The 26,754-nt window shown below is 36.6% G+C and overlaps 1 protein-coding gene and 1 pseudogene across 1 annotated transcript in view; both read right to left on the bottom strand.

Moving 5' to 3' along the window:
- Positions 1-7,799, bottom strand: part of LOC127795871 (AP-1 complex subunit mu-2-like) — a 31,628-nt gene extending 23,829 nt beyond the window's left edge. The window contains exon 1 of the mRNA XM_052327824.1: positions 7,440-7,799. Coding sequence (XP_052183784.1) covers positions 7,440-7,568 — 129 coding nt within the window. The 5' untranslated portion in view covers positions 7,569-7,799. The remainder of the gene's footprint in view (positions 1-7,439) is intronic.
- Positions 7,800-9,506: 1,707 nt separating this feature from the next.
- Positions 9,507-17,847, bottom strand: LOC127794607 (lysM domain receptor-like kinase 3; annotated as a pseudogene).
- Between the last annotated feature and the right edge of the window lie 8,907 nt (positions 17,848-26,754).

Genomic DNA, 26,754 nt, shown 5'->3' with positions numbered 1-26,754 from the left:
CGTCGATAGGAGAACTACATTCCTTATATGCCCTGGAGAGGGGCAGTTACCAAGGGGAGGGCAATGCTTCTCTTAAGCTGAGGAAAGATGGCCAGCCTATATTCTTCTGAGCTCAGTAACACTCAAGTACACTCTCTAGACCCCATTCATTTATTGTTGATGGAGTTTGAGGATTTGTTTGCCACCCCTACTAGCCTACCCCCACACCGATTCCTTGATCACTCCATTCATCTCAAACCAAATGCTGAACCAGTTAACCTAAGAGCCTACTGATACTCACCTGTCCAAAAGGAAAAAGATTGAGAAACTCGTTAAAGATATGATGGACAAATCCCTCATTCAACCCAGCCAAAGTCCCTTTTGCCTCCCCAGTCCTCCTAGTCAAGAAAAATGACGGATCATGGAGGTTCTGTGTCGATTACCGGCAATTAAACACCCTTGTAATACCCCATATTTGTGTGAGGTCGCCACGTAATTTGGATGAGTTTAAAATACCGAAAAGTTGATCTGATAGTAAAATAAATTGCCGAATCAGCCACAAGAAGTGCCCTGGAACCTTGATGTCTAAGGAAAACGATAAGGTATTGACGAGCATCACGAGATAGGATTTATGGTAATAAAAGAAATCGGAATCAAGACAGTTTTTGGTACAACTATGATTTGGCCTAAGAAACCGAATGATCATAAGAGACTTCTGGGAAGTCAACGGGATCCTGAATAGGCTTATATTTAGCATAAGGAACAACCCTTAAGTGGTTTCAGAAAGAAACAAAAGTAATTTCGGTCGAAATACGATCCTATGTATATTCGAGCCTAAGTGTAATTTATTAATTTTGGCCGAAGGAGGTCGAAACGATGGTTTTTCTGGATTTTCAAGGGTGAAATGAAGATTTTGGAACTTAAGGGACTTGATGGAATTATTGGATAATTCAGGGGCTTGAGAATGAGGCCAAAATGTAAGAGGAAATTTTAAGGGGGGGTCAAAGTGTAAATAAAAGAAAAAGGAAGCACAGCCATGGCCGCCGCTAGCCGCTGCCATTGCCAGCCGACGTCTTTGGGGTCATTTGGAGGTACGAGAATGGCCCCACCACGTGGAGAGTTGATTGAGATTAGGTATGGGTCGAGAGTGGCCAAGCATGGCCGTGATTTGACAGAAAATAGCGAGGCATGGCCGCAGTTACCGGATTTTCGGGGAAGGAAATCGAAGCAAAATCCGCTCGAATGAGGGCAGGGTATGGTCGTATCAAGCTTGAGAGACGTCGATTTGACTAGGTATGGCTCGATTGGGCTTCAAAAATGGGTATAAATAGAGGTTCGAATGTGGTCGAATTCATCAAAGTTTAAATTTCGGATTTCTCGCGAGAGAAAATCAAGAGTCAAGGATAAGGGGCTTTTGTTCCCCATGTGTTGAGGGCCAATTCTAGAGAATTTCGTGAAGTTTCATCAAGGTTTGAAGGTGTTTTGAGCTTGGCCAAAAAGTCACACACGGTGGCCGGAACCGGACTGATTTTGCTCGATTTGGAGGCCTTCCGGTGGTTGTTTCGGACCAAGGGGGTGCTTTCGTAATGGACTTGAAGAGGGCTACCTGGTGGTGTGATTGGGGAAGGATTCTGGTCGTCGGCCCGCGAGGAGCTCGCTAGAGAAGAAAACGCGCGTGCGTCACATGCACAACCCACGCGCCAGCGAGTGAGGGGTCAGCTAATTTCTGAATTTTTTTTATTATTTTGAGAAAAATAAATTATGATTTATGGTGGGGGGAAATTTTGAAAAATATTGGAGGAATTATTTATTATGTAATTTGTGAGGAAAATAAGGTTTATGGAAAATAGGAGAAAATCTAGAAAAAATTCCAGAAAATTGGGAATATGGTTTTATGAATTATTGTGAAGAAAAAATTGGGAAAAACCTTAAGTAGGTATTTATTTTGAAATTTTCAAGGAGAAAATAGGAAGACAATTATGAAAAATTGGGAAAAATAGATATTGATATTCTTTTGAATGAATATGATGTCTAGGGATTGTTGAGCCTCGAAGTCGAGCATTAGTGTGATTATTTGAGGACTGACACGAAAATTGAGGTCGACACGAGAACAGAGGTGTCTGAGATAAGATCGAGGCGTCTGAGATAAGATCGAGGTGAGCGTTCTTACCCTAAAAACTTGGTATTTGTTCTACCTAATTGTGTTATGATTTCAAGGAAATGGTTTTGTTGCATGTGAATAGTTTAACCTGTGGGAGGTTGTTTTCATGTGAGAGGTTTGTCCCAAATTGTTTTACGCATGTGCATTGAATTTCGTGCGTTATAAATTCATGCTTTGAAATGTTGAGTTTATATAATGCATGTTTTGTGTTGTGGCATTGGCATGTTTATGTGTAGTCTATGTGGGATATGGGTTGTCAACCTATATGTGGCACTTGAGTGATAGCACTCGGGATCCATGCCAATGCTATGTGACCCACTTGGGACGGGACTGAGACGGACTTCACCCTACGGTACTCAAGTGGTGAGGCTAAGAGTAGACACCACCCTGGTTGTTGGCTCAAGTGACAAGGGCTGAGAGTGGACACCATCCTAGGTGCCTTTGAGAAATAGCATTATTGCCTAGGTGGATATTGATTCTGGGGATAGTGTTGATCATCTTGTGGTCAGGGTTGTGTTGAGATTCGGAATACTTTTGTTTGGGAGCGTAATGCCTAACATGATATAAGGGTGATACCCGGGTTCATGCGTTAAGGTTGCCCCTTTTAAGCAAGATTGTGTTATGCCAATGTGTCGATGAGGTTGTGTTGCCTTTAGAGAGATTGCATTTTCTCCAGTTAGGGTTAAGTGCTATGTGAGATTCTCTTACGCTAGGACATGTCAGGATATGTCGGTTTGTTTTCATGGTCTTGCATATATTCATGAAAATGTTTTTGAACTCTCACTTAGATGATTTAGCATCTAATTTGGACTATGTCCCTAGAATATTCAAGCGTTCCAGGTAAAAGCAACGACGCTAAGGGAAAGGGCGTTATCAAGATGTAGCTGATAGTGACATAATAGATCTTTTGTAGTTTTTATTATGTATTCAGCTGTAGACGTATTATTTTGGTGATGTCATGTTGAACATTGATGGTATGAATTCTATATTATGAATAAAGAAATTATGGTTTTGTATTATCGAGGTTTCGATTCTGCTTCCGCTTATGTGATGTTATTACTAGTCTTAGCTTATTCTTTTAAGTTGATATGTTGAGATAGTAGATCGGGATTGTCGGGGTTTAAATTATGTTGAGTATATGTTGAATAATTGTTGAAAAAAAAAATATCCTCGAAATTCTGACTTAACGCGCGCTTTGAAAAAACGGGGCGTTACAACCCTAACCATCAAAAATAAATTTCCAATTCCCATAATTGAGAACCTTCTAGATGAACTGACAGGAGTAGCCATTTTTTCAAAGGTAGACCTGACCTTTGGATACCATTAGATCAAAAAGAATCCCAATGACTGCCATAAAACAACCTTCAAAATGCACCAAGGATACTACGAGTTCTTGGTCATGCCTTTCGGCCTTACTAATGCTCATGCCACTTTTCAAGCTCTCATGAACCACATTTTTGCTCCCTATCTTAGAAAATTTGTGCTGATCTTTTTTGATGATATATTAATCTACAGCCCCAACCTAAACTAGCATGTAACCCACCTCAAAAAGGTATTCGAAATCCTCAAAAGCCATCAACTCTTTGTGAAGAAGTCTAAGTGCACCTTTGCAAAGCCAAGAGTGGAATACCTAGGCCACATTATAACTGGTCAAGGAGTAAATACAGACCCCTAGAAGATGACAGTTATGAAGAATTGGCCTAAACCTAAAACATTGAAGGAGTTGAGAAGCCTCCTAGGGCTCACCAGCTATTACTGGCGGTTCATCAAAGGCTATGATGTATTGAGCAAGCCACTAACAACTTTGCTAAAAAAGAATAACTTCCATTGGGGTAGCGAGGCAGATAAGGCTTTTGCAGAATCGAAAGAGGCAATGACTCAAGCTCTAGTGCTAGCCCTTCCAGACTTCCCAAAGGAATTCATGTTAGAAACGGATGTCTGTGATGCGGGAATAGGGGTTGTGCTAAGTCAAGAGGGCAAACTAGTATCCTACTTGAGCCAAACCCTTGCACCTAGGCACTTAGGCCTCAGCATATACAATAAAGAATTATTGGTTGTGGACAAGTGGAGGTATTACCTAGAAGGTAGGAGGTTCATCATACGCACAAACCATGAAAGCTTGAAGTTCTTGTCTCAACAAAGGGCACACAACCAATTGCAACGTAAAGGGATCACTAAGTTGATGGGGTATGACTATATCATCCAGTACAAGAGGGGTAAAGAAAACTTAGTAACACATGCACTATCAAGGAAGGTGGAAACCGTTAGTTGCCACACCATCTCAGCTTTGGTATCGGATTGGGTGCAAGAGATAACTAACAACTACAAGCACACAACATGGATAAAGGAGAAAATAACTAGGTTGACAATACATCCTCAAAGGGAGGTAGGATATTCCTTCCAAGGCGGCTTGCTAAGATACCAAGGTCAGGTGGTCATAGGGGAAGATGATCAACTGTGGGGCAGGATCTTGCAAGCACTACATGACTCACCCATAGGGGGGCACTTAGGGCTGAATGTAACACATCGTCGGGTAAGACAGCTATTTTAGTGGCCAGGCCTAAAGAAGGATACAACTAAATATGTGTTGCAATGCACCACCTGCCAACGATGCAAACATGAGCAAGTACCCTACCTCGGCTTATTACAACCCCTGGAAATTCCTTCCCAAGCTTGGGAACAGATCTCTATGGACTTCATTGAGGTCCTACCTAAGTCTAAAAGGTTTGATACTATATTGGTAGTGGTAGATAGGCTGACTAAGTTCAGTCACTTCCTCCTCCTTGCCCACTCTTTTATAGCCATTGAAGTGGCAAGGAAACTTATGGATGGAGTTTTTAAAGTACATGAAGTACCGAAGGGTATGATTTCAGATCGTGACAAAATATCTACAAGCTAATTTTGGAAAACCTTGTGTCAGGGGTTGGGGATAGGGCTACAAATGTCATTCGCCTAACATCCGAAGATCGATGGACAAACTGAACGTGTCAATCAGTGCTTGGAGACATACTTCTGATGCCTCTGTTTTACAAAACCCATAAGCTGGAGTTGTTGGTTATCATTGGCTCAATGGTGGTACAACACCAACTTCCACATAGCCCACAAAAGAACCCCATTTGAAGCCTTATTTGATTACCCTCCTCTTATAATTCCCGCAGTAATGCATTACACTCTAGCAGAAACATCAGTTGACCACTACCTACAAGCAAGACAGGACGCTTTACAAGTAATGAAGAAGGAGCTCAGCATGGCCTAACAAAGGATGAAACAGAGGGTAGACCAACATCGCACAAATAGGACCTTTGAAGTAGGTGAAGAGGTATATCTAAAGGTAAAACGGTTCCAACACCACTTATTTCACAAGGGACCTACCACTAAAATTAGCCCCAAATTCTATGGTCCCTTCAAGATATTGGCCAAGATCAGAACCGTGGCATACAAGTTGCAATTGCCTGAAGGTGTGGGTCTACATCCGGTCTTCCATGTGTCTCTTCTTAAGAAGGCAATGGGGACTACTACTGATGCTAGCAGAGACATACCAGAGTTACAAGATGATACAGCAATGGAAGTCAAGCCTAAGGCAGTGCTAGATCGGTGAGTCATTTAGAAAGATTCCTTGCCGACACAAGTTTAAGTTCAATGGACACATCTGCATCCAGATAACACCACCTGGGAATACTTACTGGAGTTGCTTTAGTGATATCCTAGGGTGGCCAACTTCCTTTAATTTCTTAGAGACAAGAAATAATTCAAGAGGTGGGGAGTGTCACAACCCAAAGGCAAGTCTGTAATTAGAGAAGTATAGCAGGGTATAAGGGGAGATTGGTGTAACTGTAATAATCCCATTTGGCACATGGCCACTTGGAGGCTTTTGAAAAGTAGTTAGAGGAAGCCTCTAGTTGTAACCACCCCCTATAAATAAGAAGCTACTCGCGAGGATGGGGATATATGAAGATTAATCCACAAGCCCTTTCCCTCCAAATTTAATCTCTCTCTCTCTCTCCCCTTTCTTATCTTTCTTCTTCCTGCCCTATTCTCTTCCTAAATTCTGGAAGAGTTTCCCAGTCAGATCCCGTGATCTGACATTAGGCAGGATAATATTGTTTGAAACCGTGGAAAAATTCACCATAGATTCAACAATAAACCCAGATCAGAGCCCAGATGATTGGATTCTGCCCAGAACCCAACCTTGCTGCTGGGTTTGAGAGAGAGAGAGAGAGAGACCATCTTGAATCAACAGATACACAAGAAGGAAGCTGCAAATTCTACCAGTTTTTACAGTCAATCTCCAATCCATAAGTTAATGTGTGATGCATCCACTTGGCTGGATAAATTAGGTCACCTTAGGGGAAGATACTCGGTGTGAAACCCTGTCACTGGTATAGGAAGGGACCAGCAACTCAAAAGGTGGGGATTCCATTAGGCGCTCAAGATCAGTATACAGTGGTCAGTCCCACAGCTGATGCTATTTTTACATCCCTAATGTGTCTCTGCTCCAGTTCTCTTACTGAAGGGTATCAAGTGTTTGATATGTCCTTGTCAGCATGCCATTGCAATATAACATGCTCCAATTTTTAGAAAAACCTTTCTAGCCCAATTCCTTTTCCCAAACCCAATTTCTCCACATGTCCATAGACTGATTCTAGCAACAACTTCTTTTGTTAATTCCCTGTATTGTGGAGAGATTCCACACTAATTTCCGGTTACTTTTCTTAAGTGACATGAAATTAAGTTTCATCCTTTTAACCTATTTAGTCTTCCTCCTTTCTTGCTTTATTAAGACAATGCGCGCACACAAAATTATATTTACAACTTTATCCGTCTCTTTTATTTTTTAGAGAAAAATAGAATAAATGAAGTAAATCCGTTGGCCTTCACCATAGATCCCAAAGCATAGCCAATTTCTCACTGCATAGCCAACTGGACATTCTAATTCAGTCAATATTAACTTCTCGCAATCATCTACTCTCCTTCGAAATGGAAACCAAGGAATTCCGATGCCCAAAACAAGGAGGATTATCCATAACCTCTAAGCTATGAACCAAAGTTCGTCTCAGCGTCAAAAAGCAAATCGTACTCAAGTTATTCACAACCCCGCATGAAGCATCAATTGCACATATACTCAATAGTGAATGATAATTCATACGCTATTCACATCTCAGATCATCAAATAACCAAAAAGATCTAAGAATAAAACAAAGGCTCCTAACCGGTAACCATAGAAACCACGATCCATATAATTGAAAACCAAATCGTCCAAAACGAAGGAAAGAGAGAGAGAGAGAGAGAAAATAAGAACCTCTTTCTCGAGGAGCTTGGAGAAGTATCGCTCGGCCTGAGCGGCAGTGACATCCCCTCGGTAATCGCGCCAAATCAAGCACCGGCCCTTGACGTCCAGGAGGAAAAGCGCCGATGCGGCGCCTGCCATTGATCCACTTGACCGCGAAGATCTGTCTATGGATTCGCGAGTGAGTCTTCGGATTCAGAATTGAATGAAACTACGAAAGTGAAAGCTGAAATTTGAGGCAACGAAAACGATCCAGAAGAGAGATCTTAATCTCAATTTCAAATCTGGCCCGAATTTGAAGCTGAAGCAGTGTGTGTGTTTGTTTGTTTACCGTGATTTTGTTTTTCTTTCGTATCTTTTCTGTTCTTCGTTCCGTAGAAATGTCTTAAGAGTTGGGGGTGGGTGCTACTGCACGTGGTTGGAACGTGCGTGCACCCAGTCTCCAATTTAATTTTACATTCCCTTTTTAATCTTCATCTTCTCTTTCTATAATTTTAAAAACTAATTCGACACAGTACAAAAGTATATATACCACCACAACTAGTCAAACGTTTTAAGAAATAATATGTAATTGTTCCTTCCCAGGGGACGATGTAAGGTAGGGTGCGGGTCTGGTGATAGATCATTTTGAGGGATAACTGGCACATGTAAGTACTTTGATGATTGAGTGAGTAAGAGAGTAAAATAAGATAATGTATCAATAGGTCAGAGGTACGAACATACTTTGATTCTAAAGAGAGCTGGTTGATATAGAATGAGTAGATGTTCTCTTGCATACATGAGACGTACGTTTGCAGGTGATGGGATTGGCTATCCGACGTCAGTAGAGATTTTTAGATAATAACATAATGGCGATGAGACCCTCATTAATGTGGATAAAATCCATACATTAATGAAGATAAGATCTGAGATGGCTGCGCAGATATTTAGTAAGTCTGTAATGATGTCGTGCCTGGGTGGCGCTGGACCAAAGCTGGGTCTAGAAGAAAAATTAGATTGAGCCGAGATCGGGCTTGAGAGAAAGGGCTGATATTGGGTATGAGGGATTGGGCCTGGAGGAAGGGTCGAGATTGAGCCTGAACGGTCTAATAATAAATAAATGTAATTAAAATATATTTATTATATTTTAGTATTATCCTTGTATTTTATGTTATATTTGAATGTAAATCCAATATACTTATTTACTTAAATAATAAAGTAAAATAGATAAATAAAATATACATGTACTTTGGGCTAACCTTGGGGTCACCCATGTAATTTATTATTTTAAACCAATAGATGGTTGGTTATGCGTTATTTGTTAAACTCACAAGAATAATGTGTAAGATAAAATTTGATGAAAATTTTATTTACCATTGATTGAAAATATATAATATAATACTATATAAATAGGATAGATTTATTTATGGAAAGCTCGTTCAATAAATTTAATTTAAAAGCTCCACTTCAAGAGAAGAGGTTAAAATTCACACTGAAACTCAATAACAAAGTAGAAATAAATTCAATTTGCAAATCAAAATCAGATATGAAATCATCTTTTCAAACTAAATTAAGTGCTAAGCTTGTTATATTCAATGCAACTCTGATAAATGTATTTTCAAGTTTTAACGATTGTACTTTTTTCGATCAATGATTATAAAAGTTAAAAAAATATATATTCTTGTTTATTGACGGAGTTTTGGTGAAGACACGCATAAAATAGAATTGGATGTATTTATATACACATTTTTCATATTTATTATTAAATTTTCAAGTTACAACCTAACACCCCCCCCCCCCCCCCCAAAAAAAAAAAAAAACCCTAAAAATTTGTGCTGGTAATAAATGGTCAGAATTAAAAAAAAAAAGAAGGTGTGCATTCCTTCCTATAATTCGAAGCTGCCCTCTCTTACGGTGTTAAAATTTGTTACACATTGAAGTCTACGCTTCAGTTTTACCATTCATTCAATTCCAATCATCCAGACGATAATGAAGCAATATACAACCCGCAAACAATTTTTGGATTGATTTGCTGGGACGGGGAGTTGTGCTAGACGTTGAAATGGGAAAGCAGGTTTGACTTATTTGTAAGTAAGGTTATCATCTTCCATTGACTATTCCGCTGAAAACCTGGCTGCTTCCTCCAAGAGATGCCTCCCACTCTATGGAAGACATCAGGATCTGGGACGATGTTGTCACTACTTCTCGCATCTCTGGCCTATAGTCTGGATCTTCACTCAGACATCGTCTAGAAAGTTCTGCCATCTGCAGAGGGGAACATGGTCCGGGTAATGGTTGAATATGATTTTTTTTTTTTTTTAATATTGAAATAAGGCATGGCAGAGTATGATATCCTGTACATTGTACTATGCTAATTAGGTTGTCCTTTGGAGTCTGGACATGATTCATAAATGTGCTTGCCAAGATGATAGTTAAACAAAAGTATGATTTAAAAATTTATCATAGATATAAGAATTTTATGATTTTTGGTCATCAATGGGTGATGTGCCTTGAACAATACATGAATATTGAAAATATGGGCTTCAGGCCAAGACTAAATGGTAAAAACCACAATGTAGCTATGTGCCTGTGGTGCTAATGAACATGACATATCTTCTAACATAAGCAGTGTAATATTTCTTCACTCTCCAGTCAGAATATACCTAAGGAAAAATCCAATGTCACGTTTCCACATGTTTAGAAGTGCATATTGTGCCGTCAAGTTGTAATGCCAATAGAATTATCCTTACCTTACACTGATATGGGTTCCAATCTCATTCATATTTGTTCTGGGTGAGGAAAGATTGCTTATTCTTATCTTCATAGAGTTGCATTAAACTTCAGCATACTTCTACAGTTCCTGAGTATCTTACTAACTGCTACATTTGGGTTTGTACACATGGTGAGTTTTAAAATGGTAAGCGTGGATGCTGACATTGTTATGGCCTACAAGCTTTGTTAAAATGTAGCTTGGTACAAGGAGATAATCCTTCATGTGATTAGCCAGCCTCTTAATACGCCCTAATGCAGTTTACTATTTTCAAGTTTCCAGACATGAATGTATATGGGGAACCATGAGTTTCTAAATGAAAAGATATGGTTGTAGTCTCACTAACCTTGTATACTTCCTCAGTCGGGTAGCTTCCTTTTAGGTTGCTGTCAATATTGGCATGCAGAGCTGTTTCTGGATCTTTATCACGGAATATTGTGTACATCTAAATATTATACAAGAAAAAGAAAAATAAATCAGGATGATCATGTGCAAAATGTTTAGACATGACACCAAGGCTGTTGGATAAGATTAGAAAACAAATTAAGTTCGATATCACATCCTGTTTGATATATTTATAATGTCTAAATGACTTACATTTCTGTTTCTGTGCTTTTTGCATGTGTGAGATATACTCTTTACATGATTCACCATGCCATAAGTATTCTGTTTCTGATTACAAGGACTATTCACCACATATTTAAATATTTTTCAGTTTCAAACTTATCTTCTCAATAACAGTTTTTGAAGTCACCCTGCTGTATTGTATGCAAAGCATATAATCACCATTTCTTTTCTATGTTTTGAGCTTTACCTTTGAAATTCCAGCCAGCATATCCATTTTGTTATCCTACTCGTAATTGTTTCTTCACTTCTCCGTGTGGAAATTTTTATATCTTATACATGCATGTCTTGCATATCTCAGTCACTTTTTTCACAGTAACATTTTAGTTTAATTTCCATAATTTTGGTTGAAATTTCCATTAATTACAGTTCCTCCAAACTGCCATATTTCCTTAAAGCACCACTGTGTTTCTTAGATTTATGTACAGGGTAATAATTTGTTCTGCTTTATTATGTTGTGATGTCATTTTTCATAGTAAGTCTTGGTGCAACGATAAGGTTGCTCCATCTTGACCTGGAGGTCATGGGTTCAAGTTAGGAAACGGCCCCTTTGCTAATCAAGGGTAAGGTTGTGTACAATTGACCTTTTCTAAAGCTCATAATGTGGGAACCTGATGCACTAAGTTCACCTTTTATTATTTTCATCATAAATTCCTATCAATGTCATTTAAGGATGCAAGATTAATATGTTAGCCTGGATCTAAATGGAAATCATGGGGTAAAAAGATGAGGCCACTGTTGAACTTTTGCGAGAATTCAGAACTAGTACTCAAGATCATATGCACAATGATGATGAGCAATTTGCATGAGTATTTCTAACATGTATGGTTAAAACCAAATGGAGAGTCTGGTTATTTAAGTACTGAGATAGGAAAACATATGCTGTGCATCAAATACAAATTTGCAAAGCTTCTGGAGTTGGCATTTTATGTGATGAGTTATTTAGGAACATTCTAATATATTCAATTGACTAATAATTCCATTTCGTAACTTACAAGTGAAACCAATGATCTTATCTTTGTTGGTTCCTGATTATCACGAGCAAGTGCTCTCTGACCAGTAATGAGCTCTGCTAGAACCACCCCAAATGCGAAAACATCAGTTTTAGAGGTTGTTTGTAGCTCGCTTATGGACCTTGGGCAAAAGCACAAACTTGTTAATGGCATGTCAAAAAATTAAAAAATAAACCAAATAAATTCATCTAATTTTGAAACTAATTCTTAACTATGAAAATAAGTATTAGCAATGTGCAATTTGATCACATCACATTACTGTACTTAACATTTACTTATGTTATGAAAACGATTGGGGAAACTATTTGGGGGAATTTTGTATATTGTTCCTTTAATTGTGGATAAATCACTGTCTTTAAGTAGTTATTTACCCCACTATAATTGTTGTAGGGTTAATAGCCAAACACCTCTAGGAAAACCAACTCAAAATCTGCAACCTGCAATACTGAAGTTTTCTATAAGCAATCTCAACATAAACAGAAAAGAAGAATAGACTATTTGGTGTGTTCTCTAGGCTTGGCTTTCTTCCATATCTATTTATAATTAATGAATAGCCACATCCTAGAGTTACACCCTTTCAACAGTGACCAATTTAACGAATTACAAACTGAGGTCATGTCTCTTCAAAAAGGTACCTAATTTTATTTTTATAAAATATTTTAATTATCTTCCTTCCATTATTCCTTTTTATTTAATAATAAAAACTATATACAACAAAGACATCAAACTTACTCAGGGGGCAGATATCCAGGTGTTCCAACCACGCGTGTTGCTATAAAATCATTTTCATTAGTGTGTTCTAGAAGCTTTGTTAATCCAAAATCTGCTACCTGTAAAGATAAAAACTAGGGCCATAAGCTGATAGAAAGAATGGTATTCATGACTTCAGAAAGGATAGAGCTTGGACCAATGCAAATAGAGAAACTGGGTGTTGATATGGTCTTTGTAGTGTTATGTGCCAAACCAGGAAATATGCCATAAATAAATCAGCCAACTATCAACAACTTTGAATGGTTATGAGTAATTTGAGGAGGAAATATTGAGGTTGGAAGATGGAAATACAGAAGATGAATGCTAATCTAACCATATACAATTGTGTGCCAAATCAAGAATTCTGCCAAAAAAATGCATCAGCCAACAACTGCCAACTTTTTAGAATTCGTTACAAGTACCTTTGCTCCAAGCCTCTCATCAAGTAGAATGTTGCTTGTTTTTATATCCCGGTGAACATAGCGTGCCTTTGTATGGTCATGAATGTATTCAATTCCCTTTGCTGCATCAAGTGCTATTTGTGCTCTTGCTGTCCAAGAAAGAGGCTGGTGACCTGATAACTTAATGCTGTCAGAACTTTTTAGAGCCCATATACCAAACCTTTGCAGTAAGTCTCGTGCTTGCTTTTATTCTATTAACCAAATTATAAATGTATCTGTACAGTAGAAACTTTTAACTTCCTTTCAATTGTAATCACATGGCTGGTAAGCCTGCACTTCACTAACACCTTTACTGCATTATATCGGAAACCCCCTATTTGGCCTAGGTTTTCTTATCAAATTATGTACTGCTGAGATATTAATAATGTAACTTCCTTAACATTTTCTAAGATTAAGCTCTTTGAATTTGTCTAAGAAGTTGGCATAAAACTCAATGGTTGAACTAGTTTTGCCTGCCCTGGATCAATCAGGTATCAAAATGGAATGAAATCGTGAAATTTGTGAAAGTGTGATAGAAAGCAACAGTAGAGGCAGAATAAGGAAATATCAGATCTGCACTCTCTTATGAGGATAGGTTATCAATTAGCTGTAACCTTTGAGACAAGATGATGAACCATTCATAATAATGATCCACCACACCTACAAATCATAGGAATGAATTTGTATTATGAAAGTTTTGAACTTGGGACTGTTGTAACATCTTCTGTTTGAACAAAATCATGATCGAATTGATGTTTGCAAACCATTCTAAAGATGATATGTTGAGCAACATGTTTTAGAAAATAAAATTAAGTGAAGAATCCTTAGAAAGAAAATATTGCCTGTGAAAATTCATGTAGCCACATGCTTTGGATCAAACAAGCTGTTGAGAACACTGCTGATTTTGGTACAGGTTGAAGATATTTCTCCAACTACCATTTCTGAGGAAGGACACAAAATTTTATCCATGTAATGGTTTGCTGAAGTTACCTTAAAGAGGTAATCTCCCTGTAGTCTAAACAGAGTATTGAAGCACGAGATATGTTATTGAAGCATTAGATATGTGTATGTATGGTAATTTGTATATTGCAGTAGATAGTATGAGAATCATTAGATTGATCTCATTAGATTGATTCCTTTGTAAAGCTAGGATAAGAAGTTTCCTAAGTCAAAACTTAGGAAACTTCCCTAATAGTGTGTATATGTATCTTATATTTTTCTTTCCTATGCTGTAGCTTCTTGTAAATGGTAGGTTTCTATAGTGGATACTCTTCTTCTCTATAAGAGGACCTTCCCGTGTACTCTAGGAATTATTATTGGAATCAATTATTCAGTTTTCTTCCGCACAGTGTAGGGTCACCTATGCTAGTACTAAATTGTCACAGAGTATGTGTTGATGCCACCTATGTTTAGTGGTTTGGGCTATACCTGTTTGGTTGGGGGGGGGGGGGGGGGGTACATACCACCCCGAATAGTAATTGCTTTAGGGTTGAATAACAAGTGCCTATTTGTGGACAATTGATATCAGAGCTACTCACAGTTATTGTCAATGTAAGCTGAGATAATGCATGTGGCGTATGGCAAGGATGCTAGGAATTGGATGGGGAGTCTATCACTGGGCGTGTGTTGATCCTCATTGGATGTACACTAAGTGGTCGTGGGCTACTTAAGGAGGATAGGCACCACCACCTTATAGCACAAATTTCTGGGCTGGATGGCAAGTGCCCAACCTTGAAAAAATGCTTTGAAGTTGCTGGTATATTTATAACATGATAGCCACATGAACAAACATTTTTCTCTTTTCTTGGCTGCTAGTTGGTTTAGCTTTCACTTTTATAACAAATCCAACACATTATGTGTTTTTACTTTATTTTTGTTCTATGCCAAGTTTGGTTCTTGGATTGTGGGGGCAAAGGAGATAAAGAAGATTGGAAAAGAAATGAAGTCAAATGACTAATTTATTTTTCCTCTTTAAAGAAATTGAGGAAAAAAATGAAGTGATAATCTTAAAAAATTTGAATTTTCTTTTGATAATAATTTCATCTCACTTTCATTTTCCTTTCCCTTAACAAATCTAAGATCCAAACATTGTATGATTTATGGTATTATGCTAGTAAATGCTAAAACCAAAATGCTTATCATGCAGGGCAGAGAGAAATCTATTGAAGGATCAATGAGTGCTCCTCTCTTTAAAGAACTTGGCCAACATCCTGTGTTTGCTACCAAGAAGAAACAAAAGGTTGATGCTTTTCACTTTTCTTATCTCAAAAAATTCTTGGTTTTCATGCATGGCTTGGTAAATGAATTTATTACTTATGGGTTAAGTTTTAAACAATTGATTTATATTATCCTTTTCTATTTTTCCTCGTTGAGGTGTGCATATATTTTTATTCAATGAAGTGTCAGTTTATCTTTGCTTTTTCTTGGACTATTCAAGAATTGTCTGAGAGCAACTGAAAAAGCACTTCCTTTTTGTTGGGGGGGGGGGGGGGGGGGGGGGGGAGAGATAGAGAGAGGGAGAGAGAGAACAAACAGAGAAAGATCCTAGTAGCATCTTATATGCACAGTGAACTAAACCATCCAGAATTTAAAGGCAACAGAGGCAGGCATCTGGATCAGTTCCTTACTTACCTTTGAGAAAAGGATCATGAAGATGGTCATGGAGAGATCCATTCTGAACGTACTCATACACCACATAGAGATGGTTGTCCCCACTTGCATATCCCAGCAGTTCTACCTGAGAAATAAGCTTGAGAGTGGAATCACTAACACATTTTATCATAAATTGTGATCACTTTCTACACAATTACTTACAACATTTATATGATGTATCTTGCATAAAACCTTCAGCTCCACAAGGAACTCCTTTGACTTGCTAGATTTCATCTTCTTAATTGCAACTTCCTATTAGTGGTGTAACCATTCAACAGGTTTAGACTTCTGAGTGCTTGAAACCAAATAGCCACATGGTCTAAAAAAATGCTAATGTGACTTTAGAAAGAATTTGACCTATCATACCCTTTCACGTAAGATGCCAAAGTATACACTTCCATATCCACCCTATCCTATTTTCCTGGTTTCGTCAAAGTTACTTGTAGCATCAGCAATCTCCTCCATGCTAAATTTAACTGGCTTCTCAGACTCTATTGTTGAGATATCTGTACCAAGCAGTATTACAGAGTGAGCTATTGCTTCCAAAAGGAAAGGTGATTTAATTCTTTGGTTGCCCCTTTGATTTATATGACAGAAAGTAGTTGATTTCAGGGGACAATTTAGGAACCAATAACTAAATAGAAGACCAGAAATATCAGTCTGGAGCCTGTTAAAAAATTGGTTTTGTGTAAGTCAGGAAACAATGCAAAGGTTTTCTTGGAAAAATTTAGTATTGCTTCACAAGTAAAACAAATTTATATGAGATTTTGCCATTAGCTTCTCATTGTTACTGATGCTCAATTGACCATGTACTAATGTACAGGTTTCTGGTTGAGACTTCTGTGGAGCATTTTCTAATCCCAAATTGGCCCTCATTGTCTTACCTTCAATATCTCTTCTCTGAAATTGGTTCAGCAAGGTAATTTTCTTGGGACTTGAACTTTGAGTGAAAGCTGTTGGTTCTTCCTTGATTTTTCTATGGGTTCGCTTTCTTCCAAGGAGGAATAAGATTAACATGCCAACTGAACTTAGAGTAACAGCCAAGGACACGCAGATGATTGTTGTCCAGTTGTGTCTTTTTCCTGATGTAGATTAGAACACAGGTTCACTTACATGTTGGAAGGAAAATGTTTTGAGGAAACTTGATGTGAAATCATTTTAAAGATTAAGTTGCTGAACATTGACATTAACTTTATTCAAACTGATGATCTGTAACATTAAAAAGGCTGGACTAGGGAGAAACTCCAGTGGGAAGACAGAAAGAGTATGAATATAAGAGATACGGTATGCTAGACTGCAAGATCAAGGAATTTCAAGCACTTCGCTTGAATTATTTGATGAAAATAAAATAACTAGAAGAAAAAATTTGCTGGGGTGTGTTTTCATGTACCATTAGTGTCATACTGTTTAGTCAAGTCTTATCAAATAGGTGTTGACCGCAAACTGAAAAATTGGTGTGGAGGCAGACATTATTAGATTGGATAACCATTTAATTGACTGTATAAAGACCTTCAAGTTGAAGAATCCACTCACTTTTCTTGAGGGCTTGACTACCTTTCTTCTCCCTTGGCACATACAACACCCAGCCAACATCTATGTAACTTGGATCTTGGGTTAGTCTTTCATTCAAGTTCTCTATTGAGATTACTTTTCCAGACAGAAGCTCTGCAATCCCTGCTAATGTATCATCTATTTGAACTGTGTATGTCACCACCTCCTGATATTCTCTTTCTATACATCCACACACAAGATGCAAAGTAACCTCTTTTCCTGGTACAAATAGCTCTTCTTCTCCCCTAACTTTCCATGCTTGGCCACTGTAAATCTCATTACTGATATTCTCAAAAGTGTTTCCTGACTGTACATGGTACAAAGTATCATAAAAGTACCCACTGGTGCCATCTACATCTTTGCAAGTGCAAGGAACAGATACTAGGTAATCTTGTTTGGTGTCATGAATTATGGGTTTGATTTGGGATGTATGCACTGAGTACAAAGACGAAATTTCTTGCAGATCTAGACCCTTAGAGAAGTGGTATAGGTCGGAGTTACATGTCTGGATGGTGTTGGAGCAACTAAGAGGGTACATGAGTGTTGAGCTTATGATGACCTTGAAGAGGAAAATTTTGGTGAAGATAGTGACCAGGAAAACATGGAGGACTTTGTTTTGGGAAGCCATACACGTAGCAATGAGTTCTTGTGAAGCGAAACCAAGCAATTTAAAGAAATGAGATGATGGATGATTGATTCTAGATTCACTGTATTGGCTTTACAGTTTGCATGGCCGTTCTTTCATTGACATTATGAATTTGAAGTTCCATTGACAAGGTCAATATCTTCAATACTAGATATCTTTATGTGTATTTCCGTCAATTCAAAACTTGTTTAACATAACATAATATGCTTTTCTCACTTGAGTAGAACTGTTGTGACTTCATTCAGGCGGCATATATCCAACTAATTTAGGAGAAGCTCTTGGAAACCCCACCCTTCTCTTGGCAGGAACTTGATAGAAATGGGAAGAATCTTTCGAGGGTGTTGTGATAAACAATTGAGCTTCCTATGGACAAAACACTAAAGTTGGAATGCTACCGTCATGCAGAGACAAATACCCAATTTTTGCTCATGGGGTAAAGCCCTTTATTTCTGTGCACAGTGCACATACCCGGTCTGGACTTGCATGGACCTTTGTTGGGTTCCTTTCCATCTTTGTCAATCTCAAGTTCTCGTAGTATCTTGTTTAAGTCCTTTTCCGTCGTTTCTTCATGTCTCTTAAGGCCGAAAAATGAAATAAATTGATGTCATATTGTAGATAGAACCCCATGATTGGCACCCTGGGGGTTTTGGCACCTTCTGTTTATCATTTGTATGGGTCAAATGTGACGGCCATTATACTAAGAAGTTGGCTTTTTTCAACAAAAAGATTTCGATCCTTGGTACTTGGTCTGGATAGGCGAAGTGCAGGGTGTGCTTCTCTTTGCAAAGTAAAGAAAACCAGATACAGCAGCTGCATCTGCATAGTATAATAATTGGCTATCGTAGCCCCATAAAACAGGGTGGTTTTCGGCTGGGTTTCCCTTTGATCAGAATTGAGTGCCCAGTTATTTTATCATCATCATCATTATTATCATTTGAGTTTTATTGGTCTAGCAGTGACACAAGAAAGTATTTTGTGCTTTCGTGATGTGACACCACATTAACAAAAATTTGTGATGCCCCAAACTAAGGAAATGTTGGCACCCCTTAATAATAAGGGTAAATTTATAAATAATTACTTAAAGCTCTTTTAAAAGTATTTTTATCAAGTGTCAACATCTCATTTTATTGATTTTGAAACAGAGAATTGTCAAGTAACAACCTCCTCCTCTCCTCACCCTTTTGCCTTAAACCACACACACACACACACACACACACACACACACACACATATATATATATATATGCGCACAAGATAACAGAATTATTATCTATCTCAATAAAACAAAAGAAAAGAAAATGCTTCCTTGGCCTTCTGCGCAATTTCCCTTCCCTTTTGGCCCATTTATCATGCGGTCTGGGTCTGCTTACGATACAGGCAGGGGAGAGGCCACACTGCAGTGATCTTTAAATCCTGAACTCTCGACTGCCTTATTGTACAGCGAGATGCCTACTTTGTATTTTATTCGATTGAAATCATGTCTTATAAAAACTTTGAGAGCTTAATCACTTAATCCCACTCACCAAAACCTCATTTGAAATCCACAAAACCAAAGCATATATATAGACACAACCCATGCAATTGCGGTCGCTCTTATATTCATTGAAATTCACCCAAGCTGAAGTAAATATATATATATATATACACACTAATGAAGTATCCTGTTTGATCGTACTTAACCAAAAAAAAAAAAAGTTTTTAAGTGTCATGTTACAGACTACTTAACTTAATTTGGACTTCAACTAGTAAATTAATTTTTGTTTATTTTATCACAAATACTTTAATAAATTTTAAAAATATAGTTATGAATTTTAATTAAAGAATTCATCCTTGAAAAGAAATGTCTAAAATAAGTTCCTAATCATATCATATATATGTATATAGTGGCAGGGCCACCAAGCAAACTTCATTAGCATTCAAGTCAAAGCATATATGTGTATAGAAATGCAAACTTTGCAGGGAGATATCATCAGGGTGGATTACTCGGAAGATATATATATCTATGGAGAATATATAGATTTCCATATAATATATGCGAAAACATTGTTCAAAGATAATGTGCATCATTAAAGGGCATGCCGAATCTTTGAACCCATGATCTTGTATTTTGTTAATCGCACCATAATGGAGACCATCATGACCTGATCATCATTTGGTAATCAGCTGCCAAAATAAACAGCTACTTTCAATATTAAATTAAAAACCCCAACATTCAGCCAAAAGAAATAAAATTAAAAATCCCAACAAAAGTATTAAGTACAAAGAGAATGGTCCTCTTTAGTAGTCTTTTCGTTAATTAGAGTAAACGATGATGGATCCATCGGATTAGAATCTTATATTAGAATCACATACAATTAATTAAAACCCTTTGGTACATATTCTATTTAATAATTAGGCATAATAATAATGTGATAATAACACAGTTTCTAAAAATACAACTGATTGTAATGATTGGTAAAATTTGCAATGATTTGTATGGTTTGAATTATCCACTAGTTGTTTTGTTGGTTCATAGATACATATGAGCCAACGCAGCAAAGTCCAAAGTGTAGCAGACATTCCTCTGCAGGCCTTGTGATGGAAAAGACCATGCGTGAATATTGGCAAGCAAGGACTTGGTACTCTTCAGCTTTTCTAACTCCCAAATAATTCAACTTTCCTTTAACCCACAATTTTATTATTATTATTATTATTATTATTATTATTATTTTTTTTTTTTTTTTTTGGGGGGGGGGGGGGGGCGTTGAGGGGGTGTTGTGTGTTTCAATATAAAGCTCAATGACACCCACAAGCAAGGCATGTGTTTAATTAATCTGTTGTTTCAGTGAGGTTTTCTAATCTTAATTATATTACTTTTTAATGATCAGAATATAATTAATTTTAGTGCATTATTAGTAACAGTACCATAAATAAATCTCCTCAATTAGATATATGTGAGGATAAAAGAATATTAAATTGACTAGCTGTTAGTTAATTCACAAAGAAATCCCGGCCATCGGCTTCAAGTACCAAAAGAGTATCACATGGTACTTACATTTTGTACGTAGGCAAGCACATATATGCAATGATCAAGGTATATAAAAGGGAGCAATAATTACCCAATAAATTTTTTTTATATGTTTTATTTGAAAATTTCATTAATAGTTCTCGAGAACCATGTGCAATAGTTCATGAACAAAAACTTTAATGAATTAGAGCTTTAGAGTCTTTTAGTGAAAGGTAAAATGGCTCATAAAAATTATTACTCTCAATAAGAGAGGACATATCACTATAAAAATAATAACTTGGCCACATATATGGGAATAAAATGGAAATGGATATATGAGAAGGGGTTTCACCTGTTTGGTTTATAATTCTGTCAACAACATCAAACTCCATTATCAATTTTTGTTGTGCGAATAGATAGGAATTGGATGGATATATGAGAAAGGTTTTACCTACTTGGTTTATTAACAATATCAAACTCTATTATCAATTTTTGTTCTAATTTATTGTCATTGGCAATGAAGATTTATAACCAAGATCCTATATATAAATCTATCCCATGATCTTATGAACGAAGCATTAAATCTGAACTAATTAAAATAAAAAAAAAGGGCCAAATTAAGTGTTCAACATACCCAACAAGATGGACTTCGAGATCAGGAGCACAGGAGAGGGTCAACATTCACTTAATTCAGTCTGTTTGAGGGGAAATCTATGATCAAATTAATTGACTCTATGTATAGATAAATCGAACTGCACTGAAATTTCTAAAACTAAATTAACCATTTGGGCCAAAATAGTCGAATTAACTAAATTAACTAAAATATGACTGGAAAACCAATTTTTTTTCCTATTGTCAAGAAGAAATAATTAAACTAGATTATTCCATCTAGAGTTACTAAATTAAAAGATTTAGCCATATTTATCCATTCAAGGAATCATTCTAGACTCTAGAACATAAATTGAACAGCTTTCTTCCATGTTTTTTCTTTTTTTGCTGAGAACTTTCTTCAAAGTTAAAACGCTGAGGTGTAATAGGGGATATTTATTACCCGTGGCAGTTTTGGAAAAATCCAATAAGGTAGGGATATTTTTGTAAAAATATATAAATTTCAATTGATTCGGCCTATTCAATTAAACTGAATTGTAATATTCAAATTGAACTCAAAATTGAGATTTTAAGAATTTAAAAACCTAACCCAACCGAATTAACGGAAAAATTAAACCGAATTAATTGAAATTTGTAATGTTGACCAAATAATGTTTATCCCTAGTAGGGGATAGACTTGGAGCAAGGGTGGCATCTTATTAAACAAGGCGAAAAGGGAGCAAAGTCTTTGAAAGGGAAAGCATAGTTGGAGAAGCTAGCTAGCTTCCATGGGAGCAGAAGAAAGAGTTGAGTAATCAGAAGATTCCTAGGTGCTAATCCCAATTGGTGCGTTTCAAGTTTGTCTATTTATAGGTCGACGAATGATGCAGCTCATAAGCTAGCTTGCTGGACAAAAGCCACAAGTATTGAGCACTATTTTGAGTAGGAGAAGTTGCCTATCATATAGTATAGAAGATTAGTGTATAGAGATAGTTGTGCTGGTAATGTTAGATCTAGAGATGATAGATGTATCTAGCTAGTTGGATCACCCACCTTTATCTTCTGTTCAATTTGTTTCCTTTTGATGTAGGGGATGGGGATGGTGCTTCGTAACTGTTATCTTTAACAAAAGGCAGAAACATGGTGGTTAGGATGGGGATAAATGGTTGTGGAGAGGAGAGGGGAGTTAGAAGGTTAGGGGAAGGGAATGAGCTCTACGGGAAGAATAATGGCGGTGGCTAAAACCCTAGGTTGGCTATCTGGATTGGGGGATGAGGACAAAAGCGAAGGTATGAGAAGAGAAGGGAAAACAATTCTCTTGTTTGGAAGTTAATTTAGAAAGAAGAAAGAAAGGAATCAGAGGGTACTAAATACCCCTCATTTCATCTCCCTTTTCCAAAATCTTGTCCTCGTAAATCTGAGGATATGAAAAGGAATGTGAATCTTTTTTAATTAAATTTTTTTCTTTGACTTATTTAGCTTTCGTTTTGTGCATTCTGTATTGAGAATTTAATATTATAACTCTTCTATTCCATTTCGTTATTACTTGAACTCTCAAATAAGGAGAAAAAAAAAAAGAAAGTTCTCTTCTTTTTCTTTATTAAACATCCAAACAAGAGTAGGGCAACTCATTCTTTTTCGAATTTCTTATTTTTCTTTTATATACCCTTTCTTCCCCTCCCTAGCAAAACTCTCAAACATTTGTAGATAGGAAGGAAGGGGCGGTTGGAGGGGCCAAACTAGGACTAGGAGAGGAAGGTTTAGAATCAATCATGATGAACCATGGTAGTGAGTGGGCGAAGCATTATTCTACTCCTAAATAAAACTTAGAGAAAGAGGAGCAAGATTGAGAGCAGAAAACCCTTTTGAATTATGTAGTGTACGTGTGTGGTTCATAGATTATAATTGCGCAGACTCATGAATTTATATAATGTACATACAAATAAATGGGGCATTTGATACATGAATTATTTTTTGATGGGATTAATTAGGATGGGTAAATTAATGATAAGATTAAATAATGCTATATAATGTTTGGTGTAGAAGGCATTACCCCAAGTAATATTATCTCTTGTTTGGTTTGAGAAAGGTATAGATGTAGTATTGGTTAATTTACAATGAATAATTATAAAGATTATAATAAGCCTCAATGATAAAGTGACATCAATTGAAGAAAATTTTGTTTAGGGGTAACACTGTCATTTTCAGCACGTTGCCTCAGAACCCATGCCTCGATTGTTTTGTCACGAGAGATGGGATTAATTTGTCCTACCGCATGGGATTAATTATCCCCAAGTTAAATAAGCCTAATTCTAAATTGTACCAAACACAAAACCTAGTCTTGCCAAAGAAATACCACTTTCGTAACACTTCTTACCAAACGAGATATTTGCTATATATATATATAGCCACTAGTCATCAACATTTATCTATTAAATGTACATGTATAGAGAGAGAAGAAAAAAAAGTCTATGAATAACAATTTATTTATTTATTTTGATAGAATGAACACCAAATTAAATTAATCCTCACTTCAGACTGAGTAGATGGGTGCAGTTGAGTAGGGACTACAACTCACACAAGGAGTTGACAATTGCATGGGGATTGGAGTAGCAATAGAATAGAATAGATGGGCAACAATTGAATCGATCAGAAACATCCAATCCAAAAGAAACAAGCCCCTCATCAAATCAGAACAGCAGTGAGGCAGTGATAGTTGCTAAATCCGAGAGAGAGAGAGAGAGACTGAGAGGGAGGAAAGGAAACATTAAGAATTTTGGTGGGGGCATGAACAGGACTTTCACACACATCCTTTCCTTCCTTCCTTCTGATGGTTTTGTCCTTGTTGGCTTTTGCCAGATTTTTACACCAGCTCTCTCTCCCTCTCTCTCTCTCTCTCTCTCTCTGCTTGCTTCTTTTCTACGTCTTTGCAGATCGAGAGAGAGAGAGAGAGAGAGAGAGAGAGAGATGAGATATCGATCGGATTGACGTGTTGATGGATTCTGAATGCGAGTGTGTCCCCTTCTTTGTTCTGCAAAAGCAGCCCTCAACATGGCGCTTCTTCTGATCCAACACTGTATCTATGCTCCTGCAAACTATACAATCTCTGTTCACTAATTTATTATAATAATATCTTCATGTTAATTAATTTTGTCCTATTTAATTATATATAGTAATCCCACAATTCAATTACCATCGTTCTTCTCCTTGCCCCATTATTAACCTTCTCCTCTCCATCATCATTCCGACCGAAGTCTTTTTTTCTCTTTTTTTTTTGCCTATATCTATTTTCTTCTTTACACATTAATATGAAATTATGTAGAGAGAAAATCGTTAATTAGTTTGAGAGAGTGGCGCAATATCCTTGAGTTAATTTGTTATTTCAAAATTAAATGATCAATCAAATTTGTTTTATTTTTCAGAAGTACTATATATATATATTGCCGCATGATTCTAATATATACTCTAGCAGAATATATATATTATAGCAGAAAAACAACTTAATTCCTTTTTCTTTAACTCTAGTTTCACATTGTGAAAACTCAGAAATTCTTCTCTATCATAAAAATGTAAATCAAGGAGTAATATTAGTTTATGAAAATTTATATACCTATATATTAAACTTTTAGAGTGAAGCATTAAAAAAGTTTCTGTACTTTGTGTTTGATGTAAAATTAGTCATTATACTTTGAAAATGTTATTTTAAGAGGTAAGATCAAATTGACTACTGTAGACAAAAATTGTAAATGTGTTGGAATCTGAATTTGTATTATATGAGATTATTTTAATTAGAAATAGAATTGACGTTGTTCATGTAGAATTAAAGTACCGTTATATGGCATTAAAAAAATCTATTATAATAGTTAATATTTGGGCTAGATTTATAACAAGAGTGATTTATTAATTTAATGCCTTTTGAAATATAATGGCCAAATTGATTTCGAATCTAAAAATGCATTCACTTATTTGGTTTTTATAAAATTAGAATGACCAAATTGAGCAGAAGGTCAAAATTGAGTGATTTGTTTGACATTAAAAAAAAAAAATTTGTCACCAAAATAACATTCACGGAAATTAAAGGTCTTATATATATGAATGCTGTCATTCTCAATCTCCGGCTAGGAAAAGGCAAAAAGTGGAAGAGAACTGTGGGCTGAGACTTAATTATGAGGGCTTCCTGTGTGATGATAACAAAAACAATTAATCACTACACCGAAATGTATGATCACAGTGAATTAATGTACAGTTTTCCTCGGCATATGCATTAGAGTTGAAATGTTGTCCAACGTACAGAACAATATTAAAGAATTCTGTGATCTCATTGACTTCTCTATCTCCATATCTTTTATAGAGAAAGGTTTAATTGACATTGATATATGTTGACAAGTAGTCTCACCAGGTCTGAAATAGGCTCTAAACAGAAACCCTAACCCTAAGCTTTTTCTGGCTAATTAACCTTCCATTCAGAGTCTCTTTTACATGAGCTTCACATGCAGTGTCTTCATTCCTTCATGCACAGCCGTAGATACATACGAATACACACACACACACACACACACATATATATATATATAACTATATGCACATGAGAGAGAGAGAGAGAGAGAGAGAGAGAGAGAGAGAGATTTGTCTGGCAAGTGCATGTTGGGGGATGAAAATAGTGAACGGGCGGCTTGAAAGAAAAAGCTGAAAACCCTTGCAAAGGGAGAACCATTCCCCTATAGGGGATCCAATGAGGCTATGAACTATTACCTACTGTTTTAGATAATTCAAAGTAGAGATTGTGGATCCAATGTTAAGGTTCATAAGCGGCGCAACAGATTCTTTTAGCCAAAAGAATATGATAAAGGCCTTACTCTAGCCTTTCCTGAGCTATTTTAAACATCAAAAATAATTTCAAAAAAATAAAAAATAAAAAACAAAAACAAAACAAAAAATGAGAAATTGACTTTGAAGCACTTGGTAGCTTCTCTCTTTGTTTATCCATAGGTATATATATATATATATGTATATGTTTGAGATTTTATCACCGATTGCTTTGACATCTAAATTGCCTTCTTAAAAGAAGGTGCATGCATAAAGTTGGTGAGAGAGAATTACTATTGTTATATACTAATGGCGTTAGGCTGATTTTCCGTATAGTTTATATGGGTCTTTCGGAATCCAAGACTATAAACTAATCAACTGATCAATATATATATATACATATATGCTGACAAAGTAAAGCATGAAGTGGTCCATTAGAAGAAAGAGGGAAAAGAGAAGAGAGAATATATATATATATATATAGTGCAATTGAGGACTGAACAGCTATAGAAACTTGGGGAA

The sequence above is a fragment of the Diospyros lotus genome, chromosome 2 (assembly GCF_014633365.1).
Source record: "Diospyros lotus cultivar Yz01 chromosome 2, ASM1463336v1, whole genome shotgun sequence".
Classification (NCBI taxonomy): domain Eukaryota; kingdom Viridiplantae; phylum Streptophyta; class Magnoliopsida; order Ericales; family Ebenaceae; genus Diospyros; species Diospyros lotus.
Note: the sequence above shows the minus strand (reverse complement) of the source record. Positions and strands in the feature narration are given on the sequence as shown.